This window comes from Haliaeetus leucocephalus, unplaced genomic scaffold (assembly GCF_000737465.1).
Source record: "Haliaeetus leucocephalus isolate CR32 unplaced genomic scaffold, Haliaeetus_leucocephalus-4.0 Scaffold646, whole genome shotgun sequence".
Taxonomy (NCBI): domain Eukaryota; kingdom Metazoa; phylum Chordata; class Aves; order Accipitriformes; family Accipitridae; genus Haliaeetus; species Haliaeetus leucocephalus.
Window position 1 is genome coordinate 805,686 of NW_010973082.1, and position 10,331 is coordinate 816,016.

At 64.1% G+C, this 10,331-nt stretch overlaps 2 protein-coding genes across 3 annotated transcripts in view; one reads left to right on the forward strand and one right to left on the reverse strand.

Moving 5' to 3' along the window:
• Positions 1-713, forward strand: part of FSCN2 (fascin actin-bundling protein 2, retinal) — a 2,981-nt gene extending 2,268 nt beyond the window's left edge. Inside the window, exons 3-5 of one of the 2 annotated variants that reach the window (XM_010578559.1) lie at positions 45-179; positions 220-419; positions 508-713. In XM_010578559.1, the coding sequence (XP_010576861.1) occupies positions 45-179; positions 220-419; positions 508-713 (541 nt within the window). The remainder of the gene's footprint in view (positions 1-44; positions 180-219; positions 420-507) is intronic. The other variant, XM_010578560.1, reaches the window with a different exon arrangement.
• Positions 714-1,426: 713 nt separating this feature from the next.
• LOC104838687 (chromosome unknown open reading frame, human C17orf70) lies at positions 1,427-10,280 on the reverse strand. The gene is made up of 9 exons (XM_010578561.1): positions 10,098-10,280; positions 9,017-9,135; positions 7,739-8,703; positions 6,371-6,521; positions 4,872-5,662; positions 4,301-4,437; positions 2,865-2,981; positions 2,255-2,341; positions 1,427-2,134 (listed from the first exon to the last, which is right to left on the reverse strand). Exons 1-9 carry the CDS (start codon positions 10,260-10,262, stop codon positions 2,009-2,011), a joined length of 2,658 nt encoding a protein of 885 aa, XP_010576863.1. The 5' UTR covers positions 10,263-10,280; the 3' UTR covers positions 1,427-2,008.
• Positions 10,281-10,331: the final 51 nt, after the last annotated feature.

Here is a 10,331-nt window from a genome sequence, read left to right on the forward strand (position 1 = left end):
GGGGGCACGGGCTGCCCCAGCTCATGCTCACTGTCTGCCACCAGCGCTGCCAACACCATGTTCGACATCGAGTGGCGCGGGCGGCGGGTGGCCCTGCGCGCCAGCAATGGCCGGTATGTCTGCCCCAAGAAGAATGGGCAACTGGCGGCTGTCAGCGACACTGTGGGTAAGTGCCTGGGGTGGGTGGGGGGGGTCCCAGCGTTGCCCTCCCCACCCCAGCCCGCGGTGCTCAAGGCCGGGCTCCCGTGCAGGGGAGGATGAGGAGTTCACCCTGAAGCTGATCAACCGCCCCATGCTGGTGCTGCGGGGCGAGCACGGCTTCGTCTGTTACCACCGTGGCTCCAACCTGCTCGATTCCAACCGCTCCGTCTACGATGTCTTCCACACCAGCTTTAGTGATGGCGCCTACCAGATCCAAGGTGGGTGATGGGGTGGGGGGCTACTAGGGTGGGGGGCTACTGGGAGTCCAGCCAGACCCCACTGACTGCCCCCGGTGACTCTCCGCAGGCCAGGGGGGCAAGTTCTGGTACGTGGCAAGCAGCGGGTCGGTGTGCAGCGATGGGGAACTCTCTGAGGATTTCTTCTTCGAGTTCCGGGAGCGGGGACGCGTGGCCATCAAAGGGAAGAACGGCCGGTACCTGCGCGGGGACCCAGCCGGCACCCTGCGGGCTGACAGCGAGTCCGTGCTGCGGGCCACGCTCTGGGAATACTGACCTGCCTGGCACCGGCAGGCATCCCCCGCCACAGCATCCCCCAGCCCGCCCCGCTCCCAGGCTGGCTGGGGATGCTAGCTCGTTCCCAGGCAAAGGATGGCGGTGGAGCCGGCGCTGGCACCATCCACAGCAGCTGTGTCCCCGACCCCCTCGACTCATGGCATTAAAGTCAGTCTGGATCACACCGGGGCATCGCCTCATCTTCCTTGGCCTCCTGCAGCGCTCAAGATCCACCCCCATCCCTCCCCCCATGCCCAGCCCAGCGCCCACAACCCCAGATGGAGACTGGTGAGCCGTGGGACCCCCCCCACCCGCCATGGCACCCCGGCCCTGCCGCTGCTCTGGGACACAGGGACCCCCCCAGGCTGCCACAGGCAGAGCTGCCAGGAGGTGGTCGCAGGGTCCGGGGGTGCCGCAGGGGCAGCTGGCGATGAGGCTCGGCCAAGCAAACCTGCTGTGGGCAGGACCCCAAGGGGCTGCGCAGGGAGCTGGAGCCCGGAGGGGCTGGGATGCCCATGGACCCTCTGCCAGGCTGGAGGAGCCTGGCAAGAGGGCTGGGGGGGGTGGGCAACGGTGGCAGCCCCCCAGGGAGCTGGCAGGGCCCTGCTGGGAGATGGAAAGGAAAAGAGACGGGCACTTGCTGAGCGGCACGATCGTTTTCATGGCAGACGACAGATTTACAGACACTGGAGCGGTGCGGGGAAGGACTGGGCCAAAACACGCTGCACCACCACAGAAATACAAGATCATTTATAGAAACAACGGGGGAGTGGAAAACCCCCTCCCCTGCCCAGCAGAAAACGGGGCTCCCCCGGGCAGGTGCCCGCTGGGCACCCTGGCACAGCACCCTGTTTGTCCTGATCCTGAAAGTCAAGGCGGCACGGGGGCACAGCCCACAGCCGGCATGGCACGGCGGCCGCCGGGAGAGCACTAAACTACCACGGCTAGAACGATCCACAAGACAGCACGACCCCGGGGGCTGCCCGCCGGCGTGGCCGGGCTGGGGGGCGGCAGGGTCAGGCCGGGCCAGCCCAGAAGCCCCCGCTCTGCCGCTGGAACCCCACGACCCTCCGGTGCTGCCGACAACACGACCACAAAAACACGCCCACCCACACCCCCCCCCCCCCCCTCAACCCGGACCACCGCCGCGGCCTCCCTGCCCTCGCCACCAGCCCTCCCACCCGGGCCCACTCCTCCTCTGGCGGGGGGGGGTCTCTCCCCACCGCTGGCCCGGTGGGCACCCACCCCGGCCGGCGGGGCTCGGGGTCCCCGGGGTGCGCTGGCCACCCCCCTGCTCACAGGAGAACAAGGCTGGGGTTGCGCAGCTGCCTGTAGACGTGCAGGAGCTTCTCTGCTGTTGCGTCTCCCTCCTCGCCGAGGGGCGGCCGGTCGCGTAGGGTCTGCGCTTCCTTCAGCAGCATCTGCACAAGGGAGACGGAGCTTGAGAGACACACGTCGGTTCGGGGCTGTGGCGGGGTGGGTGGGGGGTGTCCTAACGGTGGACCCCATGGGGAGGGTACAGGGGTATGGCAGGTCCTCACCTCGTGGTTGGCCTGGATCTGGCGCAGGTACTGCATGCGGAGGTCGGGGGGGCCCGAGCCCTGCGCCGCCTGCTCCAGCACCAGCGCCTGCGGGGAGTGGAGAGCTCTGCCGGGACAGGCGCCGAGAGAGCCGGCTGCGGCAGCACCCAGCCCTGGGGAGCCCCAGCCGCGGCACCGGGCAGGAGGCAGTTCTCCACCTGGCAGCCGCGCTTCCCTGCTCTCCCCAGGCCTCGTGCCGGTGCCGAAGCACCTCTGGGAAGGCTGCCAGCCCCCACGTGCCGCGGGGGCCCCTGCTCTGTTTAGCTGCCAAACTGACTGGGGCCCATTCCTGGGGCAGAGAGCAGACACCTCTCCCAGGGCTCCATGGCCCAAACGCCCAGAGCTGAGGTTTGGGGCTCAGAAAGGGAGTGGGGTCCGCCATGGTCCCGCTCCCCAGCCATGCCGGGCTGGTCTGCCACACGGTGGTGCCAGAGAAGTCCTCCCAGCGAGCCCGGCTGTGCCCCCAGGCTTTGGCCCTAGGCCTTTGGCTTGCTTAGGGTTCCCCCTGTCCCCCCCAGGGTCACGTCTGCTGGGGCCAGCGGCACAACCCCGCGGCGACAGCCGAGCATACCTGGATGCGCCGGATGACGGCGTGGTGCATCCTGCACATGTCAGCCAGGGACGGGCTCTCCATCAGGATTTCCACGGCCTGGATGGGACCCGCTGGGCTGAGGTCGTTCATGGCCACCTGGGACAGCGAGTACATCCTCACTGCAATCATCGCTGGGCAGGGGAGGGGGCGAGGGCAGCTCCAGGACCTCTCCCCATGGGCACAGAGCTCCCCGAGAGGCTCTCCTCCTCCATCCCTACTCCCTGCACCCCCTCCCAACCCATTTGCTCTGCAGTCTGCTACGGGCAAATGCAGGAGAGACGCTGCCAGCCCAGCTGGGCACATCAGACCCCTTGCCCAGCCCCTCCAAGGGGCATTTGCCCCGGCCCGGCCCCGGTGGCCATCAGCTCACATCCACTCCTTCAGCCTCGGCCGGGAACAGCAGCTGAGGCATGTACCGCAGCCAGGAGAGTGGCCGCCGGTCTTGCCCGGTGCTGCTGGGGGCAAGTGGATGCCCGTTTGCTGCTGGAGGTGAGTGGATGCCAGTTCCCTGACGAGGCACAGGCTGCCACCCCAGTGGATTTAATCCGGCAGGCTTAGCCCAAGCAGAATTAACACTGTCACTAATCACATTGGCAATATTAGAGCTCTCAAGCGTGAATCAACCTGAGCCAGGTCATTGCCAGCATACAGGCGGCTGGGCCCCTCAGCACAGGGTCCACTAGCTGCAGCAGAAGAGCTGGGCAGCAATTAGTATTTTCCCTTTGCGCTTAGAGGGGGGTTTTCACGTTTAAGGGGGACGAGCTGCAGCAGATCAGATTTACACCCCAAATCCAGCCATGTTTTCGCCTCACTTTGCAGAGCCAGCAAAGCGCAGCTGGCCAAAGCAGCAGGGAAAGCCCATTTCTTCCAGAGCTGAACCCAACACCAGGCTGGGGCACAGCAAGTGCCTGGGGCTACTACATCTCAGCAGGGCTGGGCAAGAGATGGCCACGAACAGGAGCCACACCGCTCCAGTGGAAATGCAGTGGAAAAAGACAAGGATCCTGCAGGCCAGTGAAAGGATGGTGAGGGGACATCTGCCCTCACAAAGCCAGCCTGCCGTGCAGAAACACGGCAGCAACCCACTGCCCTGCCTGGCAGGGAAATGAGAACATCTGGGGGACACATACTCGCCCAGAGAGGGAGGGAAGCGGCCACAGCCTTTGGAAAGTGCCGGGTTGGGAGAAGGGGGACTGGCAACGCAGCCTGTCCAGCCAAGCACACAAGCCCCAGCCCCACAGCGTAGCAGCCAGCAGGCTCCCAGGCGTCCGGACCCACAGATGACAGCCTGGGGTCAGCACGGCAAGGCCATACATCACCCAGCTCCCTGGCACGAGTGAGGGGCTGCGGGACGGAGCCAGCTTCGTGGGATGGGGGCGCAGGGAATTTCTCTGCGGGGCTAATCCATTCCTTGCCTCTCGGACAAGCAGCTGCACCTCGCCTCCATCCGGCGCTGCGCCGCGCACTGATGCCACCTCCCTGCTGCTCAGCGCCTCGGCCCCAGCGTTCTCAGCCAGCAGCCAGCGCAGCGTGGCACAGCTCAGCGAGACATCTGGGGATGAAAGGAGAGAAAGCAGAGCTTGTTACGCTGCTGAATGCCCTCCCTGCGGCTCAGCAGCCCTGCTCAGTCCGGAGCGATGCAGCCAGTGCAGGAGGGAGCGGCGTGTGCCTGGTGCAGCCCCTGTGAGGCCAAGACTGATGCAGGGGCTGTTGCCCTCCCTGCTGAGACAAACTGAGCTTGGTCATGTAACTGCCACAGCATCCACGTGTCAGCCCACGAGCAGACACGTGCTGAGGGGGTGACTGCACGGGGTCACGCAGCCCTCCTCACCCAAGGAAGGGGCTGGTGACCATCCCAGCCTGCACGCACAGGCTGTGACAGTGCCATCCTGGCCTCTCCCGAGATGGCCACAAGCCAGGATGCAAATACCTCTGCCCAAGGAGATACCCCAGGAGTTCCTGGGATGCTCCTCTCCTGGGACCCACCTGAGCCAGAGGTTTTCAGCGCATTTTTCAGCAGCTCCGAGGACACCCTGATGGACGCTGCCGAAGGGGGCAGGTTTCCCTCTCCTGAGGTGTGCGGCAGCTCGCTGGCTTTCACCCCCTCAGGCTCGGTCTGCTCCTGGGATACTTTGAGGAAGGTCTCCACAGGGTCTGGGGGGGCAGGGGGGGCAGCTGCCGGTGGGGAGGCATCTGGCCCGGGGGGGCTACTCTCGAAACGGAGGCACTGGAGCATGTCAATGGTGCATTCGCTGAGGGGCAGGCAGATCCCCTCTCTGTCTGGGGAGAGGATGGGTGAGTCGTCGGGCAGGAGGTCATCCAGGGCCTCGGAGGAGTCGGAGCCGCTGCCCAAAATATCCCGTAAACTGTAGTAGAGGGCACAGGAGATGGTCAGAGGCAGGTCCAGCTTGGTGTCTGCAGCAGAGCCGAGGGGCAGCGTCAGCTCCCTCTTGTTCCCAGGGAGGAGCTGGTCAATGGGGAAGGTGAAGGTGGTGGCAGAATCCACGGACTCCTCTTCTAAGGCACAGGGGCTGGCCAGGAGCTGAACACAGAGGGTCCAGCCCTCCTCCAGGCTGTACTCGCTGCAGTTCTCCAGCAGACAGGAGATGGTGACGGTATCTTGGAGCAGGAGGCAGCTCCAGTTGGCAGTGACAGTGCAAGCAATGGGCTTCTGGCCTTCTTGGCTGGACAGCAAAGCCGCGCTCACGTTCATCACCTGGTTCAGGCTGGCCAGGGCTCGGTTCTTCTGGTCCACTGCCTTCTTCAGGAAGGAAACTCTGCAAGGACAAAGCATCAGTGCTGAAATAGCAGGAAGGACGGCAGCTGGGATGGTGGGTCAGCGATGAGAGCACAGCAGAGGCCAGTACCAAAGGCTGCTGCACAAATGGTGCTGCGCTGCCACGGCAGACGAGCCGAGCCCGGTGCCATGAGCCACCCCAGGAACCCCCCTGGCTCCTTCTCCAAGGCAGTGCTGGATCCATGCTGCCTGCAGGACTGCTCTGCCCACGAGCCCCCATCAGCTGAGCTGACCCTGAAGAGTGGCTCCGGCCAGCCAGACCCCAGGAATCCCCCTGCAAAGAAAGGGGGGACTCACCCACATCCCCTCCCCACACGCAGACGGCCGTGGAGGCTGGAGGCACGTGCCTGCCCTGCCTGTTACTGCCGACTTGGCAAGCATGGTGGGGCGTCTGGGAGTGCCTGGCACCCTGCCTCTCCCACCTTCTGCCGCCGAGGCTGTAAACACCAGCCTGCCCGTAGTGCCGGAGCCAGCTGCACCCAGGGGAGGGGGGCAGCCGGCGGGGCTGCCCTTAAACACTATTTTTAGCCTATTGAGGTCAGGGGGGTTTCCCAGCCAGTCTCCTGCACTCTGGAAAGGTAAATGTTGGAGCAGTTACTGACAGAGACCTCACAGCCAATGCACAAAAACCCAGCTTGGTGCTCATAAACCCGGCAGCTCGTGGAGTAAGAGCAGCCCTGCCCTTTACCTCTCCGATGTGTTGCCTATCCCGGACAGCAGCTCCTTAATTCTCCGGCCAGCCTCGGCGGGTGTCAGCCCCACATCGGTGTCCTCGGGGCTGCATAAGCCGCAGGTCATGAGGCGGCCTTTGGCAGACAAGGCCAGCAGCTCCGATTCACCTGTGGGCAGAGACGGGGACAGGTCAGGCAATGAGGGGCAGCAGTGGGGGGGCCAGGAAGGCAGCCGGGGCTTCCCTGATGGCTGGGGGACGGGGATGCAAGGGGACGGGGGAGCACAGGATGGCACTGCCTGCCCCAAGACAGCAGGAGCCAGAGGTATCGCCTCCATCTGTAGAGGGGTACAACGGAGACAGGACACGGACCAGGACAGCACACCCATCTCGCACGCAGCTCCCTGAGAAAGGGCTGCCCCCCTGAAGGGAAATGCACCCCCCCTCATGCCTGTCCTGTCCCCGCAGCTCCTGCTCACCAACAGCCCTGCTGCCCCAGCCATGCTTCCCGGAGCTGGCCACCCCCAAGCCAAGGCCAGAAGCCGCTGGGGGAGGCACCGGGGGGGGGCCACAGCACCCTGGGAGACAGCGCTGCCATGCAGGGTCCCCAGCGGCAAGACGCATGCAGCTCCATGGGCAGCAAGCGGGGCTGGGCGCAGGCAGGACTGCCTGCCTTGCTCTCGCCTGGATGCCCCAGGAGCCTCTCCTCGCTCGCCTGCCTGTTCTGGCCCTGTTTGCTTCTCGTGTTGCCCCATGCAAGGGATTCAGCTACAGCTGCGAGATGCTTTCCCCCCCATCTAGGCCCTCTGCTCCATTCCTCCACTCCCAAGGGCGAGCATGGCACCTTGCTGTGTGCCCAGGCTGTGATCAGGCACCGCACACTGCCCTCGCTGTGGGGGGGACACAATTAGCACCCAAGCTGTGGGGCTGGAGCGCGCAGTGCGTGCAGGCTCCGAGCGGCCACGCAGAAGCCCCCAGTCCAGACAGCGGCATGCCTGGAACCCCCTTTCTGAAGCGAGCCTCATCCCAGCTTGTTCGGGGCTCCCCGCAGGCTGCCCTCCGTGCGGGGAGCCCAAGGGGACAGGCAGGGCTGGTGCCAGCACCCCATGGGAACCTGCGCGGACCGGCCGCCTCCTGCGACGCCGAGCAGAGAGGAACCACGAACGGGCAGGGAAGAGCCGGAGCTGCCAGCACGCCTCGCGTTCAGCCCGAGTTGGCATGCTCAACAGAAACGACTTACAAAAACGAGGGGAGTCAACAAGAACGGATGGAGGACGGAGCCCAATCTGGACCGTAAGGAGGGGTGGAGACGTATGGGCCGGAATAGGCAGCTATCCTGCCCCGCTCCACCCCAAGACCCAGTGCACGCCCCACTGCCGGCAGTACCTTCTGATGCCCGAGAAGACAAGGAAAGAGCCACAACGCTACAGATACTTAAACTGGCCGGAGACAGGACGGGAGGCAGGACGCCGGTGCAACTCTCCGCGTCCTCGGGGTCGGAGGAATCGCCGACCCAGTCCAGGTCGACGGCGGAGATGTCCGAGTGCGTGCTGTAATACATCCGGCTGCCGCTGCTGCAGGCGGCGCAGAGAATGGGCCCACGCAAGTAGTACTCCCTGAGCTCCGGCACTGTTGCCTCCTCCCTCTGATCCGCCTTGACGGCCACCATCTTCCCGTAGTGGCCCACGGCCACCACGCAGTCACAGCCAGTGTCTCCGAAGAGCTGCTCGTCCTCGGCATCCTCTGCCGCCCTCCGCTCTGTTCTCAAGGCCCCAATGAAGACGATGGGCTCTTCCAAATGATGGAGGATCTTCACGGGGGGGTCTGGGTTCGAAACGTCATGGCAGCCATCGACAGCCGTTGAAGAGCTGAGGGCCTTCAGCGGTACGGAGCAGAGCTGTCCATCCGGGAAGCCGCAGAGGATCATAGGAGACTCCAGCATGGCAGCGTCGATCCCAAAGAGCAGGCTGAAGAGGGGCTCTTCCAGCACAAAGCCCCCTGAGCACCACAGCCCCTCCCCGGACCCCACAGTGCCTGGGGAGGATGCGCAGCACAGGACGGGGAGGAAGCGGGAGGGCGGGCTGTCCCCCTCATCACCGGGCTGGGGGCCGGGGCAGAAGCCCACCTCGCTGACCTGCCGGTACGGGGGACTCTCCTGCTCGGGGTGTGGAAGCTCGTGCAGTTTCATCCACCATTTGCCGTGAGCCTGGGACAAGGTGATGACAAAGTTGTTGAGCAGAGTGAACATGCACAGGCTGGAGTCTGGGAAGATGCAGGCATCCGAGTCCACAGGGAAGACGCCGGAAGGGCAATTGCTTTCTTGGCCGTCGCCATCCGTCTGCTCCATTAACCTTCAAGCAAACAGGGAAGAGCTCTCAGCCAAGCCATGGGGCGAAGCCAGCGCTTCCCTTGGCTGCCTCTTACCCTGGCCCTCGGAAACAAGCTCCCCGCAGCACGGCTTTTAGCATCTGCTGCAAGAGCGGCGATCCAGAGAGAGCCAGAGCCTCAGACCGCCTAATGTTTCCCATGCCTGCGGGAGGACGGGTAGGGAGAGGGCAGCGGCGGAAGCCCAACATGTCACCCCAGCCACGAGAAGCAGCCCCAGGACTCCAGGACTAACAGCACGGGACTGGCTCGCGCCCCTGGCGGTGACAGCCGGCTCACCTGCTCTGCTGGTCCAGGGAGACACAGTAAATGCCGCTGTGGGCACAGAGGATGTAAAGATGCCGGGGCTGGGGCAGCAGCTCCACGTGCCACACCTGGTCGGGGCACCGGTACACGGCCTGGGTGGGAAAACAGAAAAAAAGTCATCTTTCTACGGAACCCAGAGGGGCAGTGGGGATGGGGCGACTTGCTGCAGGTGCAAGTGCCGCGGGACCCACGGTGCCCAGGCTGCCAGGCCGGGCAGAGCCCTGCTCACCCGTGCCAGGTAAAGAAAGAAACCACTCGCTGGACAACGCTCCCTCCTGGGCAACCCTAATGCAACTGTGAATTAAAGCCGTTATTTCCTGCAAACGCAGATTACAAGCAATTTCCAGGACTAAATCTATCCCTGGGCAGCACCGCAGATTGCGGACCCAGCTGGGCTTTCCTGGGCAAGGGGCAGCCGCCCTCAGTGAAGGGCAGCAGGGTGTCGGGAGAAGGGCTGCAGGTAACGAGGTAGCACATCGCTCACACTCCCTGAGGGGAAGGAAAATAGCGACCAGAAAGCCAGTACATGCTCTACTTTCCCAAGAAGGAGTGCAGTGTAGGAGGAAATTCCTGACATTACAGTGCTGGCTTTCTTAGAAATGATAATAGGAAAAAATTAAAAAAAGAAGCTGTGTATAACTCAACACGACGACTGCTGTTAGTCACAGCAAAGACAATAGTGAAACCCTTTGTAGGTGAGAAATGAAAGAGATGTCACTTTGCTCGGGGAGAGAAAAAAGCCTTTCTAGTTTAATTAAATGTTTGTCTCACAAGTTTAGGAGAGGGGCCAGACGGCAGCACCCCCCACCCCCAGAAGGGGCCTTGGAGCCAGGTAAGGGGGTTTGGGGTGGCTCGTGAAGTTCGTTTGTGGATAGGGGGGACACCAATGGAGGGATCCCATTTAGACTGGGCGACCGGTGACAGGGAACACGACTGGCATCTCCACCACCTTCGCCCTGTCCCGGCACACCAGCCCCCAACCCCAGAGCACCCTCCCGGCACGGGGGGCTTGGGGTGAAGCCCCCCCACCCCCCAGCCCTACCAGTCCACTCACCTTCAGCACCTTCCCCTCCTGGTCATAGACGTAGACGAACTCACTGCCGTTGGAGAGGTAGATCTCGTTCTCATGGCACAGCACCCGGGGCTTGCCTGCTACCAGCCCCCCCACCGGGCAGCAGAAACCGGCCAGGTAATCCACCCTGTGGCCCACCTGCGCCATGGTGCCGGGAGGGGCGCAGTGCCAGCCTGGGGGTGCAGGGATGGGGGTCAGCGCTGGGAGGGGGGGTGG